The 24,996-nt window shown below is 53.8% G+C and overlaps 2 protein-coding genes across 2 annotated transcripts; both read right to left on the reverse strand.

The window, feature by feature from the left end:
• Window positions 1-328: 328 nt before the first annotated feature.
• cachd1 (cache domain containing 1) lies at window positions 329-16,509 on the reverse strand. The gene is made up of 21 exons (XM_042335108.1): window positions 16,296-16,509; window positions 15,728-15,877; window positions 15,074-15,307; window positions 14,166-14,315; window positions 13,795-13,918; window positions 13,263-13,380; window positions 12,255-12,423; window positions 11,952-12,094; window positions 10,626-10,807; window positions 9,583-9,693; window positions 8,763-8,885; window positions 8,192-8,291; window positions 7,128-7,244; window positions 6,417-6,577; window positions 5,417-5,503; window positions 5,208-5,324; window positions 3,523-3,674; window positions 2,790-2,951; window positions 2,178-2,255; window positions 1,401-1,502; window positions 329-948 (listed from the first exon to the last, which is right to left on the reverse strand). The coding sequence occupies exons 1-21, from the start codon at window positions 16,408-16,410 to the stop codon at window positions 701-703; spliced, it is 2,943 nt and encodes a 980-aa protein (XP_042191042.1). The 5' UTR covers window positions 16,411-16,509; the 3' UTR covers window positions 329-700.
• A 214-nt stretch (window positions 16,510-16,723) lies between these two features.
• On the reverse strand, window positions 16,724-24,745 carry LOC103172359 (VWFA and cache domain-containing protein 1-like). The gene is made up of 7 exons (XM_042334939.1): window positions 24,707-24,745; window positions 23,940-24,002; window positions 20,993-21,141; window positions 18,140-18,246; window positions 17,292-17,418; window positions 16,927-17,071; window positions 16,724-16,744 (listed from the first exon to the last, which is right to left on the reverse strand). The coding sequence occupies exons 1-7, from the start codon at window positions 24,743-24,745 to the stop codon at window positions 16,724-16,726; spliced, it is 651 nt and encodes a 216-aa protein (XP_042190873.1).
• Between the last annotated feature and the right edge of the window lie 251 nt (window positions 24,746-24,996).

Here is a 24,996-nt window from a genome sequence, read left to right on the forward strand (position 1 = left end):
GCCCGCCAACACGTTCCGTCTTGTACGGGACTGGGCTGTTTGATCCCACGCTGGAACGTCACAACACGGCTCCCGCTCTTCTTCCGGGAAATGCTGGGCGGCTTCGGGATCACGGAACACTGGGATCTCTCCATGGCGCCAACCAGAAGACGATTTACCGACAATCTCTCAAGTCATCGTGATCAGCAGCCAAACACACAGACTGTCTGTCCATCCGTTAAGCAGTCAGTCTTCGGCGTACATTTTTTTTCCCTTTTCATTAATATATTCCTATTATATATAATATATATATATATATAAAAACATCAGTTTCGTTTCACTCCATCTCCTCCTCTTCCCCACGAGGAAAAAAAGTCTTGGCTTTTTTGTCCCGTCCAAACAAAAGTTCAATAAATAGTAGAAAAATAATCCTTTATTGTGTTAAAAAAAAATCTGAGCTGCCTGCCAAGTCCGTTTCCCACCTCCAGTCCCAATCCCAATCCTGGAAAATCCTGTTCCGATCATTTTCCCCGTGGATCCTTGTTTTTCCAACCCCAATCCCCGTTTGGATTGTGTTTTTAGGGAGGGGGGGGGTGGTTTGGAAGGAGAAGAAAACACACCAAGGAGATCCTCGGAATTCCTTGCGATCAAGTGGTGGGTGGTGGTCTCGGTAGTGTTGGTGGTCTCGGTGGGGGTTGGAGGAGGAGCGGGGTGGGTGGTCTCAGCACTCGGCGTCCACAGTGTGCACCGTGACGGCAGCCTGTAGGTGGTGGAGCTGGAGCTGGTGCTGGTGTTGGTGTTGGTGGAGCCGGTAGGGACCGGGCTTGTGGCTGAGCAGGGCTGTGGTCTGGGGCGGGGCCTCCAGCTCCCCCTCCTCTTCGTGGTTGCCCACGTCCACCCCGGCCGACAGTGGGTCATTGTTACAGGGCGGGTTCTCGCTGTCCTCCTGTGGGCTCATGGTGCTGTAGCCTGTGGGCCATGAGAGGTTAACCCCCCGCGATGGGATACCCCCCCCCAGCCATGCTCTCCCCCCCACCCACCCCCCACAGGTTAGACTCTCCCTCCACTCATTTTAGGAGTATGAGTAAAGGGCAGCTAAATAAGAGAGAGAGAGAGATAGAGGAGTTAGAGGAAAGAGAGAGTGAATGAGGGAGAACAAGGGAAGAGATTGGAGGGGAGGGAGAGAGAGAGAGAAAACGAGGGGGAGCGGCGGGGAGAGACAGAGAGAGAGAGAGAAGAGTGAGAGAGAGAGAAAGATAGCGAGAGAGAGCGAGAGGGAGGGAGTGAATGAAAAAACGAGAAAGTGAGCGCAGGGCATGAGGGAGGGGGCCCAGCTGAGGGCTCTCATGGTAACCAGAAGCAGGCTGAGGTCGGGGAGGGAGTGTTGACCGTATGGCAGTGATGGTGAAGCCGGTGCTTACCGTGGTCGCTCTCTGTGCCGGACCGGCCCCAGTACCGGCGACGGCGTTCCGGGCTGTGCGCGTGTCGGTCAATCACAGCCGCGATAAACCTGGTGTTACTGACTGTCAAAACAGGGGGCGTAGGAGGGGAGAATAATAATAACAAATACAAGTAATAATAATCCTTACGTGTGACAGAGCGTCCCATCACGTCATTGAGACTTCTCAAAGCGCTTCACAGGATACGCTGTAAAGTGGAGTGACTGTGTGTTTTGTGGGCGAAACGCGGCAGCCAATTGCACATAGCAGTGGAATGAGTGACAGCATTTTTTTTTGAGGGATTAATACCCCCAGAAAAGCCAATCACCTAACAATTGGGTTCCTGCGTACTGCTAGGTAAACAGAGGCCTGTGGAGTAAGGAAACTTGCCTAAGTTATTGCCCTCCTTGGGAATCGAAACCCGGGACCTCTCGCTTACGTGGCGAGGGCGCTAACCACTGAGCTACAGGACTCCGACATAATACAACAACAATTGTAGATGTTCATTATACACAAGGTTTGAAACAAGAAGTAGCTGGTGTCAGCCCGGCTCAGTCACCCTCGTCAACCGCAGGAAAAACTGAACAGGGCACTGACGGGAAGTGAGGTTTATCGTCTCCTCTGAAGGATGGCGTCTCTGATCGCATAGCGCTCCTCCCCCACCTCCCCCAACGCCAGCCTGGACTGTGAGCTCAGAGGCCCTGAGATGAGAGATCCCCCCCACCACCCCTTGCCGGAGGCGGGAGCAGAGACACTCACTGATTCCTCGGTCCTCGTGACTGTCTTCATCTCGCTCGTCTCGCTCGTTCTCCAAGTTGGACATTCGCACCGACATCTCTACACAGAGAATACAATAGTCATGCCTCAGCTCAGGGGGTCGCAAACGACTCCCCCCATCTCAAGCCCCCCAACTCCCCTCCCCGGCTCTCCCCCTCGGCCTCCCTACACTCCCCCCGCGCACCCGGAGTGCTCACCCCCGTCCCCCACCCACTGCCTCAGCTCAGCTGTCTCTGGCCTCCTGTTCGTCCTTCATCCCCTCCGCTCCACCATCAGTGGCCGTTCCCTCAGTCCCTACGCCCCAAAACTCTGGAACTCTCTCCCTCAGTCCCTCCGCCTTGCCCCCTCCCCACTTACAAATCCAGCCTTCCTTCTTGATCGGGCTTATGGTCACCTCCCCCCTCCCTCTGCCCCTGGCTCGGGGTCAAACTCCGCCACTGTCAAACGCTCCGGGACGCTACCCCACGTGAAGGGTGCAAGTTGTTGTTGACCCTTCCCTCTCTGTACCCCCCACCCCACTCCGTGTCTTCCTCCCCCTCCTGACTCCTCTCCTGTGCTGAAGTCAGGCCTCGCGGTTGCCCGGTGACGGCTTACCCTGAGCCGCGAGCGGTGACATGTGCTGGTGGCTCCTGCGGTGGATCTGGTGACGGTAAGCGTAGACGGCCAGCACCAGCACCATGATACATCCCATAATACCCCCCGCCACCGGCCCCACGGGGGCGCTCTTTATCATGTTCAGGGCAATGACCTCGTCACCTGGAAGGGGGGGGGCGGATGGGGAAAGAGAGAGAGAGAGAGAGGGGGAGCGAAGTAATCAGGCAGCACAGGCACCAAATTCCATCCAGTCTGAGACCTCAAATCGTCTTCACATTATAATATAATTACAATAATAATCCTGGCATTTGATACAGCGCCTTATCACGTCGTTGAGACGTCTCAAAGCGCATCACAGGCTATACTGTAAAGTGGAGGGACTCTGTGTTTTGTGGGCGAAATATTCCACATTACGTGAGATTATTAATAATATTAACTTTCAAAAACCCCTAAAACGGTCTCAATTTGTTTTTCTTCTAATACAAAATACAATACAAAATGACATTTAGATAGCGCCTTTCAGGAGGATTTGGACCTAAACTCTGTGGGTTGGGAGGGGTGGGGGGGGGGGGAGAGGTGTTAGGATCAGAGAGTGTGGAGGACAGGGAGGATAGGAGGGGCAGCCGAAGGCGTGGTCGAAGAGGAGGGTCGTGAGATGCGTGGATCTCCATGACCTGAAATGGCCATGTCCGTGTGAGACGCGCTATAGAAAATGCAAGCTGTTGTCGCTCACCCAGGGCGAGCATGTCGTCCATATAAGGGCTGTTGGCTCCCACGATCCCCCCAAAACACTCCTTCTGGGAGGCACAGTACGCCTCGTCCAGGTGGGTTTTGCCATCGCTCTCCACCATACACCACTCGCAGTCCAGCAAACCGATGCATTCCCTGCCCCGTCGAAAGGGAGAGACAGGGAGAGGAAGAGAGGGAGAGAGAGAGAGAGAGACAGAGAGAGGGAGAAAGAGAGAGAGCGGGTTACCCTGGAGCACAAATATATACACGCGCTGAAAGCTTCACCATCCAAGGATACACATTCCACCTTACTCAGCCAGCCAGAACTTTAACCCTCAAATACGCTTCCTACCCCACATCCGTGCCATGACCCCATCTGCCCTCCCCTACCTCCGCAACTGTCTCATACTGCAGGCCGCTGAGACCCTCATGCATGGATTCATAACATCCAGGCTCGACTACACAAACTCCTTGCTTGTCAGCCTCCCCAACTTCTCCATAGGCTGCAGATCATCCAGAACTCTGCAGCCCGTGTCCTCTCTTACACCAGGCTCCGTGACCCTATCACATTCTTGCCCGACTCCACTGACTTCCCATCACTCAGGAGATACAGTTCAAGATCCTGGTCCTCACCTTCAAAGACCTCCATGGCTTTGCTCCCCACTACCCCTGCAACCTTCTAACCCCCTATCATCCTGCCCACTCCATCCGCTCAGTGGGCTCCGGCCTGCTTCACGTTTTCCGCTTCACCAGCCCCACCATTGGCAGGCAAACCTTTTGCCATTCTGCTCCCACCCTCTGGAACTCCATCCCGCAGTCCCTCCGCCTCACCCCCACCCTTGCCTCCTTCAGGACCTATCTCAGACCCTCCTCTTCAACCGTGCCTTTGGTCATCCTCCTCCCCCTCCTGCCCTCCACCCACCTCGATCCCGACCCCCAGCTCAGGTCCGAAACACTGATTGTCCAACGCCTTGGGTCGTCCTCCCGACGTGAAAGGCGCTGTACAAATGTAATTTTGTTGTTGTTGTTGTCACGTCGCTGAGATGCCCCAAAGCCCTTCACAGAATATATTGTAAAGTGGAGTAACTCTATATTTTGTGGGTGAAATGCGGCAGCCAATTGTGCACAGCAGTGTCCCACAAACAGTCCTGGATTGAGTGATTGAGTTAATTTTTTGGAAGGGATTATTACCCCTGAAAAAGCGATCCACCAATCGATTAACAACCAACTTCCTACTTGCTGCTAGGTGCAGAGGCGTGTGGAATAAGGAAACTTGCCTAAGGTTTCGCCCTGCCCGCGAGTCGAATCGAGGTCCTTGCGAGGCGAGTGCTCTAACCACTGAGAGCTACAGGCTCCGCTCACACACAAAACCGTTCCCCACACAAACCTGCCGCGCTCTAATCCTACCCAGTCACAGGCTGATAAGCAGCCCCCCATCAGAGGGTCACACCGGGCCACATTCTTAGATTTTTCAAAGGGTTTACAAACACTGCTGTTCTTCCCCAAACCAAATTCCAAGAAGCCGGATCGGGGACAAAGGTGTGTGGCGTGTCTCCCAGTGCCTCTCCTCTGTTTCCGCCCCCCCCAACCCCCCACACCCTTACTCGAGCACACTTACCCCCTGACCTCTGATCTCCCTCCCTCCCCTGACCCGGGCACACCTAGCCCTGGTCTGACACAGGCACTTACCCGCTGGACGCTCTCTCCCGACACCGGGTGTTGATGCACTGGGGGAGGGTCTCCTGCAGCGTGGGGTCAAAGGCTGCCAGCGTCAGCGGCTCCTGGTGAACTTCACAGCTCGGGTTCCTGTCACACAGCAGCCGCCACAGGTTAGTGTTCGCCTCGCCATGTCTCACACACACACAGGGCCACTGACACAGATGCCCAGTGATTCTCACCTGTTCTCAGCGTTGGTCAGGTTGCCAGTACATTCGTTGACCTCCAATGGGCACTCACAGGGGCATTCGCACTCGTTCTGCTCCATTCTGCAGACAAAATACTCCATCACTCACTCGCCCATCGGCCCATGACCGCTCAAGCGAACCGAGTAACCCTGGGCCTCCCCCAAAACGAGTCACCAATCTTGGCCTCGCTCCCGATAGAGCTACACCACGCTATATAATAATAATAATAATAATCCTTGCATTTGATATAGCGCTTTTCACGTCGGGAGGACGTCCCAAAGCGCTTCACAGAACACACCGTAAAGTGAATTGACTGTATATTTGTGGGCGAACGCGGCAGCCAATTGCGCACAGCAATGTCCCACAAACAGTCGTGGATTGAAAATGACCAATTTATTATTGGTTTTGGTTTTGGAGGATTATTATTAGGCTCTGTGTGGAGTAAGGAAACTTGCCCAAGGTTTCGCCCTCTGCCTGGAATTGAACTCAGGTCTCCCACTTGCAAAGCACTTACTACTGAGCTACAGGACTCCACAAGTTTTGTTGTAGGATAGCGTGTGGGGATTCCTGAGGGTGGGAGCAGCCTGTGTGACATCCTCTATGTTCATTCGCAGGTGCTATATATATATATATATAGCTGAAATTCACAACGATTTCAACTGCACGGTACGTATATAGTGGGGGCCACGGTGTGGGACGTGCGGTAAAAAGCACGGTGTGTTGTGGTGGACAGAGCGTGGTGCTGGTAGCATGGAGTGGCACATTGGGTGGAGCGCGGGAGGTACATGGGGGGTGAGGGGAGTGAGTTGGGGGATTATGTGAGGGTGAGGGGATTGAGGTGGGGGTATGTGGGGGTGAGGGGAGTGAATTGGGGGTGTATGTGAGTGTGAGGGGACTGAGATGGGGGGTGTGGGGGTGGGGGGGAAAGGGACTGCGCCCAGGTTGGGAGGGGGCTACATGGCAGTGAGGGGAGCGAGGCCTGCCCGGTACTCACCGGTGGCAGTTGAGGCACAGCCTGTCCACCATGCTGCAGGCACAGAAGGCGAGGGCATCACAGGTCTCGTTGACGAGGCCCAGGAAGGTGTTGGTGCCGGGGATGCGTATCAGCCGGTACCGGGAACAATGGCTGCCGTGCACCAGGTTAGTCAGGTCTCCCTGTGTCACACACACACACATGTAAGCGGATACACTACCCACCCCGCTCATCAGCAACACTCCTCACTTTCCACCCCCACTTCCAGCGAACGAACAACCAAGCCGCAAAGACCCCGAGATAATAATAATCCTTGCATTTGATACAGCGCCTTATCATCTCGTCGAGATGTCTCAAAGCGCTTCACAGGGCATACCATAAAGTGGAGTAACTGTACATTTGGTGGACGAAATGCGGCAGCCAATTGCGCACAGCAGTGTCCCACAAATGATTGTGGATTGAGGGACCGCGATATTACTTTTTTTTTACTATTACTTTTGTTTTAACAAAAGGGATTATTACCCCGTACGGAGATCTGCCAAGTTCCTATTTATTGCTCGGTGAACAGGTGTGCGCAGAGTAAGGAAACTTGCCTACGGCTTCGACCTGCCCGGGAATCAAACCCGAGTCCTCTCACTTGTGAGGCGAATGCTCTTAACCACCATGCGACAGGATATCCCCTTCCTCTCCCTGGCCACCACCCCACCCCGAGCGCTGTGGGACTGTGCTCACCACGATGCTGGTGTTGAATTTGTAGAATCTCTGCACCGTCCGGTCGCTGAAACTGTTGCACAGATTTTTCTTGACGAAGTTGGGATGGTTTAAAATATCATTGGCCACCAGCGGCTCCTGCTCTCACACACAGAGAGAGTGTGAGGGGGGGAGTGAAGGAGCGTGAGGGGGGGGAGAGAGTGAAAGGGAGAGGAGGAGAGAGAGAGTGAAAGGGAGAGGGAGAGAGAGAGAGTGAGAGTGAGCGTGAGAAGGGAGAGAGAGTGAGCGTGAGAGGGGAGAGAGAGAGAGAGTGAGCGTGAGAGGGGAGACCGAGAGAGTGAGCGTGAGAGGGGAGACAGAGAGAGTGAGCGTGAGAGGGGAGAGAGTGAACGTGAGAGGGGAGACCGAGAGAGTGAGCGTGAGAGGGGAGACAGAGAGAGTGAGCGTGAGAGGGGAGAGAGTGAACGTGAGAGGGGAGAGAGAGAGAGTGAGTGTGAGAGGGAGAGTGTGAGAGAGTGTGAGGGGGAGAGAGAGAGTGAGTGTGAGGGGAGAGAGAGAGTGAGCGTGAGAGGGGAGAGAGAGTGAGCGTGAGAGGGGAGAGAGAGTGAGCGTGAGAGGGGAGAGAGAGAGAGAGAGAGAGTGAGCGTGAGAGGGAAGAGCGCGTGAGTGGGGAGAGAAAGTGAACGTGAGGGGGAAAGAGAGAGAAAGTGAAAGGGGGAGAGTGAGAGAGTGAGTGAGAATCGTTCACAGCATCTTGTCTGGCGCGCTTCACTGTCAATCAGTGCAGTGACTGGTTTTCCAGGCAAACGCGGCAGACATTTTTGATCACAGCAATGTTCCACAAGTATCCATCCTTACACTCAACGCCTATCACGTCAGGACGCCGTTTCACAAAATCTACTGCTAAGTGTAGTGACTTACCCGGGTTCCTACTTACTGCTCGGTAAACAGAGGTGTGTGGAGTAAGGAAACTTGCCCAACATTTCGCCCTGCCCCGGGAATCAAACCCAGGTCCTCTCGCTTGCGAGGCGAGTGCTCTATCCACTAAGCTACAGGACTCTCAAGGTTTGAGATGGCACCAGTACCTTGTGTGTGATGTGCTGTTGCTCAACCGGAGCGTGGCCTTTGGGGTCAATCAGTGTGGGGTGTGCCAGCAGGTAACCTTTGTCCTCCATTATAAAGCACCTGTGAGAGAGAGTGAGAGGGTAGGTGGATGGATCAGTCAGTCAATCAGAGGAAATGATACAGAGAAAGACACAGAATGAGAGTGTAAAACAGACAGAGAGAGACAGATTGAGTGAGAGACAGAGCGAGAGTGAGACAGAAAGTAGAGAGAGATAAAGTGAGATAGAGATTAAGAGTGACTGAGAGAGATAGACAGTGACAGAGTGAGAGAGAGAGAGAGAGAGACAGAGAGAGTGTGAGTGAGCGATAGAGAGACAAAGATAGAGAGAGTGGGAGTGAGACAGAGAGACAAAGAGAGAGAGTGTAAGTGAGATACAGAGAGACAGAGAGAGTGAGAAATAGAGCAACAAACAGAGATAGAGAGAGTGGTCCGTCAATGAATCATTACTCCTTCAGGAAGGTTCTTCCCTCCTCGTGTGCTGGTTTACTCACTAGCAAAGGTTAGCAGGTTGGTCAGGGTTGAGAGCTTACCTGATCTTGTTGCCGCCATCTTGGTTGCAGACGGGCAGCAGGTCGAGCAGCACCTTGTAGAAGTACCTCAGGGTGAAATCAATGCCCATGACAGCCACTGCGTGCCCGGGGGCCGAGAGAGAGCTGTGGGGGAGAAGGAACAAGCAAGAGGTTTGACCCAATGACTGGCCTCGCCCGCAAAGCTCTGTGTCCCCCATGACCCCCGTCCTCTCTCGGCTTCATTGGCTCCACATCCCCCAGAGGATAGAGTTCAAAATCCTCATCCTCGCCTTCAAGGCCCTCCACGGCCTTGCTCCTTCCTACCTCTATGACCGTTAACCCCATATCAACCTGTCTGGTCCCTCCGCTCAGCAGGTTCTGGCCTGCTTCACGTTCCACCACCTGGCCTGCCCTACCATCAGCAGTCAGGCCTCCAGCCTCACTGCCCCCACTCTTTGGAACTCCATCCCACTGTCCCTTGGCTTCACCCACTCCCTTGCCTCCTTCAAGGCCTGTCTCGAGACCCTCCTCTTGAATTGTGATGGGAAAAGTTGGCTGAGATTGAAAAGTGTATCAATGACTGTCGCAAACGTGGCTTTCCCAGTAACTGTCACAATCATAAAGATTCGGCTTTATATTCCCAGGCCACATTTCTGTTAAGAAGCACAGGTGTGTGTTGTGTGCGGGGGGGGGGGGTTTGGGGGGAGGGGGGGGAGAGACAGACAGGTCAACAGGTATGTGTGTGGTCTGAGGTGTATGTGTGTGAGAGTGGGGGGATGTGTATGTGGGGCGGGAGGGATTAAAGGTGTGTGTTGTGTGCGTAGGGAGGGGGTCACGTTACCTGGAGGAGTGGATGGTGTGGCTGAGGGTCACCACGTAACCAGCACCCCCAACATCCAAGTAGGGGCCGGTGAAGGTGATGAGAGCCGGGTTGGCCATGGCGTGCAGATACCTGGGGGAGAGAGATCAGAGCTGATAGTGTGTGGGGTCCCGAGGGTGTCTGTGTGCGGTTCACTGTCTCCCCCCAGAATCCCCCCAAAAGGGAATAAGTCCCTCCCCACTCCAGCGCAGCCCAATTGGTAACTCGGTTCATTCCCCACTCCCCCCCACCGAAGCACCCACCCACCCACCCCAGGGCCCCACTATGTCACACTCTCCGCCCTTTACACCCCTCATTCACTTAACAGCTGTTTGCGGGACGTCACTGTGGGCAAACCTGCTGCCCCTTTCACCTACCAAACACACAGTCACTACACTTTACAGTAAAATGCTGTGAAGCGCTTTGGGATGCCTCCCGATGTGAAAGGCACCATACTAAATGCAAGATCATGATTACTTCACAAGAAACCTCACATAAGTCGCATCAGTTGCGACCATACATTTAATGACTTATGCTAAAGTATGAGTTACGCCAAACTTGCACAGAATATAAACTCTCGCACGAGACTTGAGTAGATGTCCGACTTATATAGATTGGACTTATTCAAATGCTTTCATGCCCTGGCAGCTCACTACCTCTGCGACCTGCTTACTCCCCAACCCGCTCCCTCCGCTCGAATGGTTCTGGCTTCCTGCATGTCCCTCGTGCCCTCTGTTCCACCATCGATAACTGCACTTTCAGCCACTGCGCCCCGAAACTCTGGAAAACTTTTCCTCTATCCCTCCGCCTTGCCCCTTCCTTTCCTATCTTAGGGTTGCACTTGAAGGCCTTTCTCTTCGACCGTGCCTACGATCACCTCCTCCCCTCAGCTCGGCATTGTGATTCCCCCACGTCAAGCGCTTTGGGAGGCTACCCTGCATGAGGGGTGCTGTGTAAATGCAAGCTGTTGTTGTTGGGTTTCACTGTATTATGATTCCCACCGCAGGGAATGCCCACTTGCTCACCACTGCCTCCTAGTGGCATCAAAGGCCTTGTCCATGAGGGAGCCGGGGTAGATGCGGAGCACACCATTGGGCGTGGCTATGTAACGTCTGACGATGTAGCTGTTGAGTTCGCTCACTTCCATTTGAGAGATCCATTCATCCGTCACGTGGCTGGTCGCCATGACTTCACTCCTGACAGAGGACTAGAGAGAGAGAGAGAGAGAGAGAGAAATAGAGACAGAGAGGGCGAGAGCGAGACAGAGTGGTTATTATAAATTATGAAGATAGGTTGCGTGAACTTGGTTTGGAAGGTTGAGGGATTATCTAATGGTGGTGTTTAGAATTATAAAGAGATTTGATAGGGTAGATACATAGAAACTATATCCTTTGAATGGGAGAATCCAGGACAAGGGGGGGGTAGCATCTTAAAATTAGAGCCAGGCCATTTAGGAGTGAAATCAGGAGGCATTTCACGTAAAGGGGAGTGGGAATCTGGAACTCTCTCTCCCAAAAGACTGGTTGCTGGATCCATTCACATTTTCAAGACTGAGGTGGATAGGTGTTTGTTAGGTCAGGGTATCAAGTGATATGGGGCAAGGGGAAATTAGAGTTGAGGTGCAGCTCAGCGATGATCTAACAGGATGGCAGAACAGGCTTGAGGGGCTGAATGGCCTACTCCTCTCTTCCTCTGTTCCTGGAGAGAGAGCGAGAGTTGGACGGACAGAGAGTGTGATTTCCAGGCCAGGGGGCTGGGTCTCAGATCAGCTGGTTCAAGTAATGCTCTCCTCTTCGCTTAAAATCTTCACCAAACCCCCCCCCATATCACAAGCGACTGAAGTCCACCAGGTGCCTCGGTGGATGTCTAATTTACGGTATTTCTTAACTAGATTCCTTAATTCCCATCAATTCCATTCGCTCCGGTTACCATCGGCATTCAGCCTCTCTGCCCCCACCCTCGGAACTCCATCCAACAGACCTTCCGCATCACCCCCTCCCTTGCCTCCTTCAAGGGGCGTCATCTAAGACCTTCCTCTTCGACCTCGCCTTCGGCCACCCCTCTACCCCTTCCCTGCCCTCCACCCCTCTCGATCCCAACCACACACCCCCCCCCCCCCACACCTCGGGTCCAAATCCCTAACTGTCCAGTGCCTTGCAACGTCCTCCCGACATGAAAGACGCTGTGTAAATGTGATGTGTTGTTGTTGTTGCGGGAAGTGTTTTCCCCAATCAATGAGGCTGGTGTTTAGCTGAGCCCGGAGGCTGTATGCGTTTGTGTGTGTGTGTGTGTTGGGGTGGGGGGGGGGGGGGAGAGAACGGGGGTTCTACCGGAGTGCCGGCGGGGCTTACCTTGAGGCCGGGATTGGCGATGAGGCGAGTGTTGTCGCTCAGGTAAGCGGTGTAATGCTCCACCATGCGCTTGGTCTCGGCCTGGCTCAGGTGCTCGAAGGGCGAGGAGAAGCTGCCAGCGGACAGCATGACGGTTGGGCTCTCTGTGGGACAGGGGCAGCGGTTAGTTCTGATTCCCTAAAGCTCAGAGGCCATGCTCCAGGCCTTCGGACGAAAAGTTGAACTCCCAGAAGGGGGGGGGAGCCGGCGCGAGGGGGAGTGGGAAGCCCGGAGTGTAACCGGGAGCCGGCCGGTGTGACGTACCGAGCGTGGCCAGCTGTTTGAAGTGCAGGCAGGAGGAGGGTTGGCCCAGCAGGTCCAGCCTGTGGTACAGTAACTTGCTGCTCGGGGCCGTGTTGAGGTTTCTCAGATGTTTGACAGGCACCTGGGGCTGCACCACCACAATACACAGGATAAAGGACGTGTCCTGGATCTGCAGACACACACACACTGTTACTGCTGCCCGTCACTGCCGCATACACACACACACGCACAGTTACTGCTGCCCGTCACTGCTACACACACTGTGTTATTGCTGCCTGTCACTGCTACACACACACACACACACACAGCGTTACTGCCGCACAGAGACTGCAGCAAACAACCCCCCCCACACACACCACAGGCCCCCCCCCGCACCGCACGCACGCATGTCATCTCCCCTTCCACACCCACACAGAACCCCCCCCCATACACAAACGCACTACCCCGCTGGCAACCCCCCCGCCCCACCCCACACACACACACACGTACACTGACCACCCCTCATCGAGCACTGAACTCAGTCACTCACTACCTCAGTGACATGTGTGCCAAGAGAACTCCCCACCTCCCCATCAGACCAAACCCACCCCCCTCCAAACTGCCCCCTCTGCCAACCCCCCAAGCCCTTCCCCTGCTAAGCCCTCTCCCCACTCAACCCAACCCCCCACCAAACCCAACCTGCCCCTCCCGGAAACCCCACCCACCCCGCCAACTCACCTACGGTAACTCAGCATACAGTCACTTATCATCACTTTTAACTCTGTGATACAATAACTTAGTAACACAGTAACCTGATAACTTGCCCAACAGAGTAAGTGCTAATAACTAGCAGTAATATTAAATAGTAATACAATAACTTAGTAACCTGGTGATTTAGTACCAGAGTAATTTGAATTAGTAACATGCGTCCCCCCCTCCCCTCTCTCTCTCTCTCCCCAATTCCTCTCTAGCCTGCATCCTGTTCAGCACAGAACCCACCCCCCCCACCACCGGGGAGGGGGTACCTACCAGTTTCCAGGCATAGCTGACAGTGTAGGTGAGGGGGCGGGTGTCACGCAGGCGGTTGATGTGCCAAGACAGGGAAGAGTTGACGGGCACCATGATGATCTGGCTCCCCAGGGGGAGGCTGGGCAAGGACACTGGGTTAGTCACCGTGTGCCAAGAAGACGACCCCCACCCCCTCCCCACCGCCACCAAGCCCGCCCACACCAAACCCATGCCCTTCCAACGTGCCCCCTCTGCCAAACCCCCAACCCGTCGAGCCTCTCCCCTTGCCAACCCCTCTGCCCCCTCAACCCCACCACACCCAACCTGCCTCTGCTGAAACCCCCACCCATCCACTGCCCGCCAACTCGCCTCTCCAGGCGCCCCAAGCCCTCCTGCCAACCAACATACAACACGCCCCCACCACTAATCCACTGGACACCATAACCCCCTCCCCGATCCCTGAGCCTCTGGGACACCTCGCCCCGGCAAAACCACTGCCCTCCCCATTCTCCCTTCACCCCCAGCCAGGCAACGTCCCCTGCGCTCTCTCTACCTGAGGATGTTATGTCTGACGGGCTGGAACCAGGGGATGTTCTCGTAGTGAATGATGTCGGTGTGAAGCGGGGGCTCCGTCAGCAGGTAGGGCCGTGTCAGCGAAGGGTGCATCAGGGTGTAGCCTGCAACAGAGAGAGAGAGTTAGAGGACGAGGGAACCGAAGCATTGTGAAACATCTCTGGGCGATTAAACGGCACTGTGTAAATGTGTGTGGCGAAGCATTATGAAACGTCTCTGTTTGGGTTAAAGACGCTGTATATAAGGGGTGAAGCATTCTGAGATGTTTCTGGTTGAATGAGATGATGTGTGGCCCCTGGTGATAGGCCGGAGGCTGGACTGTCCCTGTGCTGTGCTGAGCAGGGCTGTTACCCTTGTTGTCGATGAGGAAGGTGTAGGAGGCAGACGAGTCCTGGTAGTACGTCACGTCCTCCAGAATGTAGGCCAGGTTGACGTCCACTCCCACGATGCCCAGCAGCATATTCCCAAAGTAGCAGGGCTTGCTGACCGTCATGATGAGACCTGCGAACAGAGGGCACCACTGGTCAACTACACACACACGCACAGCCAGGGTCGTGGGAGTGGGGGGAAGAGAATGGGACGCAATGCATAGGAGTGGGGGCGGGCGGGCGGGGGGTGTCCCCATGGTGACCGATCTCTAACAAACGTATTTGCAACCAAACTTTCAGCAATTCTCCCTCTCCCCCCCCCTCCTCAGTCCTGGATATCCATCACGGACTTCCCTCTCCATTCCCACCTTTAAAGCCTCTGACTTGTCTTGCCCTCCTCCCACCACCATCAGCTCGGGTGCCCACACAGCTCTGTGAAGCTCTCTGAGACGTCCTCCCAAGGTGAGAGCAGTGTGTCAGTGTAAATTGTGGCCACCTCAATCCCCACAGTCTAGCTATGAGGAGCCTGGTACCTGGCAGCAGGAGGGGTGAAGTAAAGAAAGTGGACCCATTCCCCCTCCTATAACTCCCCACCAACCCTCCGAGGTTCTGTGCGAACCCAAGATGGGTAAGTCAGTAGAGGGCAAAGGAGGGGTGGCAATGGGAGGGGGAGACACAGGGTTGGGGAGATATCCGCAGGGGGGGGTAGAGGGAAGAGAAGGAAGAAAGGATTGTTAGGTCAGGGTATCAAGGGATATGGGTCAAGGCCGGGTAATTGGAGTTGAGGTACAGATCACCCATGAATTTATAGAATGGTGGAACAGGCTCCAGGGGCTGGATGGCCTCCTCCTGTTTCTATGTTTCTAAGAAAGGAGGGAAGGAGGGACCCACCATCGCCCATCTCGTCAGTGTAGGGGAGGCTGAAGACGGCCTGGTCGATCATGCGGTTTGGGAGGTTGGTGTAGAAGCGGCCCACGGTGGTCTCCAGGTTGCTGAGCTGGTTCAGCACCATCATGGTTCCCTTGACGACGGGCAGCCCGATGCGGTCCGGCACCCCATACTTCCCCGCGTTCTGCTCCGCCAGGTCCCGCAGGAAGGCCAGCTCCTTCAGCCCCGTCACGCCCTCTGGACAACACAGGGTTAACGTCAGCAGCTCAGGTTACTGTCACTGTCCCTTCCCCCCCCCCCCTCTCCTTAGGCTCTCATCGAGCACTCAACTCAGTCACTTACTACCTCAGTGACAAGTGTGCCAAGAGATCTCCCCACCACACCAAACCCATCCCCCTCCAAATTGCCCCCTCTGCCAAAGCTTCTGAAAAGGCGACTAGACAGCCCCCACCACAAGCACATGTAGCCCCCTCTCTATCGCCCACCCCACTCCACCACAGCCCCCTCACATCCCCCACCTGCACCCCCACACGCATACAGCCCCCTCCAACCCATGCATAGCCCTCACCCCCACACACACATACAAAGCCCACGAGCCCCACCTACCCCCAACAGACACAAACCACTCCCCCCACACCCCCCCACTCCATGACTCACCGTTCATCAGAGCGTATGTGAGCAGCATGACGGAGTTGTTGAGCCGCCTGTTCTCCTCGCTCACGGCACTCAGTGTGGCCGCCTTCTCAGCCTCTGACCCGCCCCGAGAGGTGGTGCCCGACGACAGGTACACGATCACCATGTCTGTGGCTGTGGGCAGTGAATGGGGGGTGGGTGGGGGGGACAGGTTAGTGCCTGAGCACAGGCAAAAGCACCCTGAACCCACACTCCACCCCACCACCGCTCCTCACCCAACCTCCCCGCAGCCACTCCACTCCCTACATTGGATGCAAACAACACCCCCCAACCCTCCCCCCGCATCCCCACTGACTGCAGCAAACCCAGCCTTCACCCCCAGCTACTTCTCTCTGTGTGGCACCTCTGAAATGCCTCCCCCCCCCCCCCACCCCCACTCTGGGGCGTCAGTCTGGACTGTGAGTTCTAAATCAGTCACGTGGGGATTGAACCCACAACCTCCTGACCCACTGACTCACACCCCCATCACACTCATGGCCCGCTCTCCCCCAATGCTGACTCACGCCCCACTCCACACCCCCTCAACACTCACGGCCAGGGCTGTGGCTGCTGTTGGTGTTGTGGAGGAGGTGGAAGGCCTTGCGGAAGCCCAGTGCGTGCTGTGTGGGGCCCTCGGCAGCCTTGATGTTGCTGAGGAAGGAGCTCATCTTCCTCTTGGTCTCGCTGGTGGCCGGGGACAGCGACGACTCGTAGCACAGGTCCAGGGAGCAGGTCCTCACCGTGTCCGCCACCGCCAGCACTGAGATCTGCAGAGGACCCAGCGGCAATGGTTACTCCAGAGTCACTCTGCCTTACTCGGAAACACTGACTCCAGAGTCGCTCGTGAACAATCAGGAATATTTTTGCCCACAAATTACAGTCAATTCACTTTACAGTATATTCTGTGAAGCGCTTTGAGGCGTCTCGAAGTCGTGATAAGGCGCAGTATCAAATGCAAGGATTATTATGTTATTATTTATTTCAGAATTGCTCCGTCTCTCTCTGGAACAATGAGGAACACCGACTCCGGAGTCACTTCGCCTCACTGATGAACCATTAGGAATGCAGACACCGAAATCGTGTCTGTGTGCGTATGTGCGTTTGGGGTGGGTGGGGGTTGGGGGAAGGGAGAAATATCAGTGGTAAATGCAGGGGAGGGGAGGAGGAAGAGGAGGGGGGCTTACCTTGTCGTGCTCATCGATGGAGGTGAGGATGACCTGGGCGGCGTCCTTGGCGATCTGGAGCTGGGTGTCGGTGGCTGACGCCCCATGATCCACCATCACCACAATGTGCTTGGCCTGAGGCCGCACTGTCGAGACATAAACCGGCCTGGAACCAACACACACAGCGTGAGTATACACACACACACACACAGCGTGAGCACACACAGTGAGTACAGTCACACAGCAGGCAACACACAGTGAGCACCCCACACTGTGAGCACCCAGCAACCAACATACACCCACACAGTTAGCACACACCAACCCCTCACACACATCCACACACACACACACCACGAGCACAGAGAGAGAGTAGACAGGCGGTTTACCTGCTGCGATGCTCATAACTCGTTTTGCAGTGGAAGGTGTGAGCCGGGAATATGGTAAAGATTCCCTCCTCCGAGCTGAAATATTGCCATTTTATCCCCGCGTTGGATTTGAAGTTATCAGCGAGAACTGTGCAGGGTTTCAAACCGGAAAGAGAATGGGAATATTGGGAAATAACCAGAAGCATTTTTTTTGGTTAGCAAGAGCCAAGGCTTGGGCACCCCAGAGTGTGTATTGGACACTGTATTGGAGTGTGTATTGGACACTGCTGGATTCTAACCGGCTGAAACCACATAACAATTAAAGCACGACAAGGTACATGGGATTGTCAGAGGCCAACCAGCCAAGACAGGTGCTTCAAATGGGGTCATGGGCGCAATCACATGGTTGAGCCACTTCCAGAGGCCTGTATAGAATAATAATAATAATCCTCGCATCTGGCACAGGGTCTTTCAAGTCCAGAGGATGTCTCAAAGGGCTTCACAGCAATTAACTGTAAAGTGTAGTGACTCTGTAGGCGAACGTGGCAGCTGACAGCTGTGAGGGATTTCATCTGGGACATTTTTAATGTCCACCTGAACAGGGCACATACAGATCCTGGTTTAACATCTCATCCTCAGGTCGGCACCTCTGACAATACCCTGCACTGGAGCGTAGACGAGGCGTAGACGCGGAGCTTGGACTTTCTGACTCAAAGAGGCAAGAATGTGACTGACTGAGCCAGGCTGTGGCTGAATTTGGATGGGTGAGGGGGAGAGGGTATACATCAGTTGTCTGTGTGAGCGCGGCTGAGATTAGTGACTCACTGGGGGGGGGGGGGGCAAACGGGGTGGAGGGGGGAGATACTGACCAGTGTTCAGGTCCCGGCCGGGATTAAATGCTCGGTTATTGATGGCCGTGGAGAGACGGTCGCAGCTGATGGTTTTTGAAACATTGGTGTTGAAATTCCCATCGAACCTGCAGGGTGAGAACAAGACCAGGTTAAACACACAAAGTGTGTGTGTGTGTCGGGGGGAGGGGGAGGGGGAAGGGGCGAGGGGAAGAGAAAGCTGGGGGAGAGTGTGGGGAGAGATTTGGAACAAGTCATACAAGGGAGAGAGACCCCGTGTTCTCTTGTCACCCTGAAATATCCCCAAACATTCGGTGGGTAATCCTCCCCAGGTGTTGGACCAGAGGGTTCCACAGCCTCAGGACGTCCTCCCGACGTGAAAGGCGCTCTGTTTTGTTGACGTTGGCAAATGGGATTCCATTGTACCAATGTCTGCCATGTGTGTTGAGTGAGTTGCTGGACACTAGAGGGCGCTGGAATCACACTGAGTTTTCCTGAGCGGGGAGAGGGGAGAGGCAGGTGGGGAGAGGGGGTGCGGGGAGAGAGAGGCATGGAGAGAGAGCGAGAGGGGCGGGGAGACAGAGAGAGGCGTGGGGAGAGAGAGAAGGGGAGGGGGGAAAGAGAGAAGGGGAGGGGGGAGAGAGAGAGGGGTGGGAGAGGGAGTGGGGGGGGGGAGTGAGAGGGAGGGGAAGAAGGGGCAATAAGCCCATTCATTAACCCCCCCCCCCCACTTTGTGTCAGTGTCTGACATTGGGTGAATGCAGCACAAGGGTTGTGATATTGGAGCCAGTGATGTGCTCCCCCACCCCCCCAACTTCTCTCTCCCCCCTCACCCCCAAGTATGCGCCCCCAGATTCTCTCCCTACCCCCCAACGTTTTCTCTCCTTCCCCCCACCCACGTTTTCTCCCTTGCCTCCCCCCCAGATTCTCTCCCTAACCACCCACATTCTCTCCTTCCCCACCCACCCACGTTCTCTCCCTGCTCCCCGACCAAGTTCTCTCACTCCTCCACCCATTTTCTCTCATTCCCCACCCGCTCTCCTCTCTCTCTCTCTCCCCCCCACCCACTTTCTCTCACTCCGCACCCCGCCACCACCCCCCTCACTTTCTCTCACTCCCCCACTTTCTCTATCTTCGTCCTCTCTCTTCTTTCTCTCCCCCTACCCTGTCCGTCCGGGCTCTCACTGGGAACCCATAACCCGCATCAGTGCCAGCATCACACACGGGGGATAAATCCCACTCCCCCAACCCCCCCCATGGACACTACCATTCCTTCTACCTCCACAAAGACATCATAAGCCAGTAAATCACGCTACCCGCCACCACAGCAATGGAGCAGCCCAGGTCCGTGACAAGCCAGCTGATGAGTTTCCATGCCACATTCCTCACTTGTCAATGATCAAACGAGACACATTGAAATTCAGTTTCCAAAGAGCCGTCACATCACTGGCAGCGCATTAATGAGACTCTGATCAACACAGCCCCAGGGAGAGAGAGGGGGAGAGGATGGAGGGGGGAAGGAAAGAGAAGAAAAAGGACAGGGGGGAAAAAGAGAGGGGGAAAGAGAGAGAGAGAGAGAGAGAGAGAGGAGAAAGAAAGAGAGAGGGAGGGGAGAGGGAGAGAAAAAGAGGAAAATGAGAGAGAGGAGGGCGAGGGAGAGAAAGAAACGAGAGATAAAGATAGGAAGCAAATGACGGGTAGAGAGAGAGGTTGGGCAAATTGAAAGAATGAGCGAGCAAGCTTGAGAGAGACCGGGATCGGGAAAGAGCGAGAGGGAGAGCAAAAGGGACAGTGTGAGAAGAGTGAGAGGGGAAAAAAAGAGGTTGAGAGAATTGGAGTTGAGGTACAGATTAGCCATGAAGCAATAGAATGGTGGAACAGGTTCGAGGGGCTGAATGGCTTACTCCTTTCCTATGTGAGAGGGTGAGGAGAGAGAGAGAGTGTGAGAGAGACGGAGAGAGTGATTGCAGAGCCTCTCTGCGTGTGCTTTGATCTCTCCCTGCGGAGACGAGCTCCCTCGTGGAGCATGCGTTGGCCGCTGGCTGATTGATGTTCTGAGCGCTTTTAACTTAAGATATTAAACTCCCCCAGACCCCCGGCTGGCCTCGATTTTGCCGACGAGATGTCCGGGGGGGGAGGGGGGGGAGGGGAGAAGGGAGAGTGGGGGGGTTTGGGGGCTGAACGTACAGATGATAAAAAAAAACTTATTTTCTTGGCAACGCTTTGAATTTGACATCAAAACCGAAGCTTCCAGCAAATTCCAAGCACGCTTGAATCAGGCTGGCCTTATCATGTGAACCAGATGCTGGAGTGATGCAGAGCGAGAGAGAGAGAGAGAGAGAATTCAGACTCCACCTGAAATCACAACCAGCTCTCCTCCTTAATCAACACAGCTCCACGTCTCTCCCTGCGTTCGCTCTCAGCCCCTCATGCTCTCGCCTCTGGGTCAGGGGGGTCGTGGTTTTGAGCCCCTTCCCCCCACACCCCTTCCCTCCCAATAATAATCCTTGCACTTGATACAGTCAGTGCCTTGTCACGTCGTTAGGACGTCTCAATGCGCTTCACAGAATATGATGTAAAGTGGAGCGACTGTATATTTGCGTGTAAAATGCGGCAGTCAATTGAGCACAGGGTCCCACAGTCATGGATTGAGTATGTTTACAATATATTCGGTGAAATTAGATAGATTTCTGCTATTATCTCTGGTAATATCTCGGGATACAGTACCTAGTTTGAGACATGACATGTCAAGCAATTGCCAGGATGGTGGACGGAGAACTAGATGGACCTTGGTCTTCTTTCACCAGAAAATTCTTATGCGCTGGGCAGAGGGGGTGCCTGGGTTTGAGAGTGAAGGGGGAGCTCAGTACTTACTCCATCATGGAGGGGGGGATGGTGCAGCAATCCTGGATGGCGGTGAGGGGGGAGGTGAGGTGTGCGGTGTACGATGCCTCCACCACCTGCTTGTTGCGATTGACCACGTCCAGGTACCGGTTAAACTTCTCCCGGATCTTCTTAGCCAGCTGTGGGAGAGGGGCAGAGACAACACGTCAAACAGCGAGCAGTCACATCGTCCGTCCACACTCCCAGGTCAGGGTTAGACAGAGTAAAGCTCTCTCTACACTGTCTGGCAGCAGCGAGGCACTTTTAATCCCATCAGATCTGGGCCGAGTTCAAACCCCAGGTCCCAGAGGAGGCGTCTTGCCCACTGCAACATCCAAGCCCTGCTTATAGCTGGATGAGAAAGGTCAGTGGGAGCCGTGCCAGCACACTAATGCCATCCTCTACACTAATGGTTTACTGCTGGCCAGAATCCCATCACAGAAACACACAGATCAAAGCACAGGGCCCAGGAGATGGCACGACTTACAACAGCTAGCACAAAATAACTCGTCCAATTGATACCCCTTCAAGCGTGTCAATGCGCTCCACAATCAAGTGTAGTGCCTGTGTGATTTACAGGGGGATGTGGAGATGCTTTTGTTCCTCAATGTAAGATTCTGTACTTAAAGTGTTAAATAATATCGCAAATTAAATGTGCGATGTTTATGTATTTGAGACATAGGATCAATCTCATATGAGGGGAGCTGGTTGTGACGAGCTTCCAAGAAAGATCCTTTCTCAAGGAGGAGAAACAAAAGACTCTTTATAAACAACAAACTGTTTTCATTCCTTATCAGTCATTTTCTCGTGGAAAATTGGTCTACAGCTGGTTTAACATGGGAGAGAGAACCATCTTGCAAAAGACAATGGCGAAAGGTCAGCTCCCCAACCGTATAAACGGAGATCGATTCGGAAAGAGATTCGGAAAAAAGAACAGGAGAATGGAAGTAATCCATATCTGGATATTTGGATATCCATATCAAAATAATAATCCCTCCAAAAAACAAAATAATAATAAATTGGTCATTTTCAATCTACGACTGTTTGTGGGACATTGCTGTGCGCAATTGGCTGCCGCGTTCGCCCACAAATATACAGTCAATTCACTTTACGGTGTGTTCTGTGATGCGCTTTGGGACGTCCTCCTGACGTGAAAAGCGCTATATCAAATGCAAGGATTATTATTATAATAATACCTTGATACTTTCGGGTGATTGAAAACAACAATACTTGGGATACCTTTTGATGGACAGATATATTTGGATTAAAATGGACATTAACCTGGACATTGCTCCACTATCTCTTCCACAGCATTTGGTTAGATCAACTTAAATCGTTGTGAACTGTACATGGATACGTAAGCATTATCGTGATGTATTCCTTTAATTACTATTACTAATTTGAATTAATAAACATCCATATTTTTGTACAGCACCTTGTGTCAGTCCTTACTTCACCGCAGGGTCATGAATTTGAGTTAACCCTTACACAATCCCTTTAAATAAATAATAATTTGGTCGCTCAATCCACAACTGTTTGTGGGACACTGCCGTGCCGCCCACAAAATATTCAGTCACTAAACTTCAGGCCCTATGTCAAATGCAATGATTATTACTCTCCCTCCCCCACCCCCCCACACTCTCTCCCCCCACCATCACACACGCGCTCTTTCCCCACCACCCACACAAATTGAATTCCACTTGTCTATGCAATGCCAAAATTAAAACTGGGAAGATTTAATTTTAAAAATACCCCCCGTCACCAGCCCCCCTTAGAATGTTCCTGGGAGCAGAGACTGAAGGACACCTGCTTCCCCCCCACCCTACACCCCCACCCCCAACTCTCATACTGCCTGGGCCAACAGCCAACTCTATCTCTACCCACCTGTCACTCGCCAGCCTGCTCAATCCACCCGCGTCCCCGTCCCCCCCACCACCGCTCAGGAAGTGCACGTGCTTTTGACCGCCCTTCACACAGTGATGGAGGGGGGGGGGGGGAGCAGGGGGAGAGATATTGTCAGGCCACCAGAGAGAGAAACTCCCTTCTCTTTTCCAATAGATACAGGATCTTTAACGTCCGCCTGAACAGGGCACAGGCAGGACCTCGGTATGAACGTCCCGCCTGAAGGACGGCGTCTCAGAAAATGTGGTGCTTCTCCCCACCCCCCACCACCCTTCCCCCCCCCCTGCTGGAGCGGCAACCTGTAGCAAACACTCAAACCCAAGAATCCAGTGTGAGATCCCGAAGTTTGCATCAGTTTCCGGCACGCTCTTCCCTTCTCTCCCCCCCCCCCCCCCACTCTCCTCCTCCCCCCTCCCCCCTCTGCACATTGCACATCACATCCTTCACATCTGCATGGGATTACCCAGCATAGACTGCCACTGGCTGGCTTCACAATGTGACAGCCTCTCTCGTCTCAGGTTACTGTCCGAGGCTGTGCTGTACAGCACCGTAACCGAGTCCCTCACACCCACCCAGACATTCCTCACTCCCCCAAGCCAGGCAGCCCCAATCCTCCAATGTGGAGGGGGGCAGGGCGGCCGGGGGTGGGGTGGGGGGGGGGTGGTAAAACGAAGATGAAGGGCAGCTATTGATTTCAATAAATAAATAAGAATAAATGGTGTGGGTTAGAGACAGAGTAAAGTTCCCTCTACACTGTCCGCCCACACTCCTAGGTCAGGGACAGAGTAAAGCTCCCTCTACACTGTGCCTCTAGTAATGGTTCAACTCATTAGATCTCATCCTTCTCGTGTCCTGCCTCTTGAACCCTTCCTGGTAACCCTGTTCATTGATACCCCCCACCTCCACCCCCAACCCTCTCTCACTCTCAGCCTCAGGTTCTGATGGGACGTCCCACCAGGCTAAACGAGCAGTTAGTTTAGACCCAAACGGTCATTGTCCCTTGTTGTCCCCAACACAATCATCACACAGCACTCACCTGCTGTACCTCACTCTCCCCATTGGAAACCTTCTCTGCGTAGACAAAAGACTTGTAGATTGCCTGTGTGTGAGAGAGAGAGAGAGACAGAGAGAGAGAGAGTGTGAGGAGGCGTGTCAGTGAGATGCCAGGCCCAGGGAGCGCGTCCTTCAAACATTTTATAATACATTGGTGGCCATTGAACCTTCTGGAATACTGGAGTTGCACAGCAAAACCTCCGCCATTAAAAGTGTGGGAGTATTCTAGAATAAAGGGCAGTTATCCAACGGTGGTAATAATCCGTGAGTTTGTGTACAATGTCTGATCACATCATCAAAACCGTCAAAGCGCTTCACAGGATTCACTATAAAGTGTAGTGACTGCATGGAAGTCAAACGCAGCAGCCAAATTGCGCACAGCAATATCCCAACATGTCTACACTTTCCATCCACACTCCCAGGTCAGGGTTAGAGACATAGTAAAGCTCCCTCTACATTGTCCGACCACACTCCCAGGTCCGAGATAGCCGTGAAGAAAATGAGCCATTTTATCTGGGGAGGATTGTCGGCCAGGTCACAGGGAGAGAAAGAGAGAGAAACTCTTTTCGAACAGCTTAAACTGTGGTCTCGTCTGTGCCCCGTTCAGGCGGCTGTTAAAGATCTCCCATGGTACTGGCGGAGCAGAGGAGAGTTCTCCTGGTGCTTGTCTGATTGTTTGGGGGATGTTATTGTGTGCACATTCGCTGCCACGTTCGCCTACATAGACAGACTTCTTCGGAGCTCGCTCACACTTGTGAAAGACTTGGAGCTGTGCTCAAAACGGAACATTCTCGAATGAGTGTGTGTGTGTGTGTGTGATAGAGAGTGAACGTGTGAGTGTGCAAGAGCGTATGTGCGAGTAAATAGGAGTGGGGAAGAATGGTTTTGCATTCTGGCCTCTTGAGTCAGAAGGTTGTGGGTTCAAACCCCACATCTGGAATCTTACTGATGCTCCAATGCAGCGCAGCGCTTTGCCCTCTCCCACCACTATCCACACACACCAGAGGGTGGTCAGGGTGAGTCCAGATCTGTGATGCACT

Source organism: Callorhinchus milii, unplaced genomic scaffold (genome assembly GCF_018977255.1).
Source record: "Callorhinchus milii isolate IMCB2004 unplaced genomic scaffold, IMCB_Cmil_1.0 Scaffold5, whole genome shotgun sequence".
Classification (NCBI taxonomy): Eukaryota; Metazoa; Chordata; class Chondrichthyes; order Chimaeriformes; family Callorhinchidae; genus Callorhinchus; species Callorhinchus milii.

Bases quoted from the DNA above. Each gene is read 5' to 3' on its own strand.
- cachd1 (XM_042335108.1), bottom strand. From the start codon at position 16,410: ATGAGCTCCTTCCTCAGCAACATCAAGGCTGCCGAGGGCCCCACACAG. The intron at 13,381-13,794 runs GTAGAGAGAGCG...GTCCTTGCCCAG, and splicing joins GTCAGACATAACATCCTCAG to CCTCCCCCTGGGGAGCCAGA. The intron at 5,504-6,416 runs GTGAGTACCGGG...TTTTGTCTGCAG, and splicing joins CTGTGCCTCAACTGCCACCG to AATGGAGCAGAACGAGTGCG.
- LOC103172359 (XM_042334939.1), bottom strand. From the start codon at position 24,745: ATGTTCCGTTTTGAGCACAGCTCCAAGTCTTTCACAAGT. The intron at 24,003-24,706 runs GTGAGCGAGCTC...TCTCACACACAG, and splicing joins GCTCCAAGTCTTTCACAAGT to GCAATCTACAAGTCTTTTGT. The intron at 17,072-17,291 runs GTAAACCGCCTG...TGTTGGTTCCAG, and splicing joins AGTTATGAGCATCGCAGCAG to GCCGGTTTATGTCTCGACAG.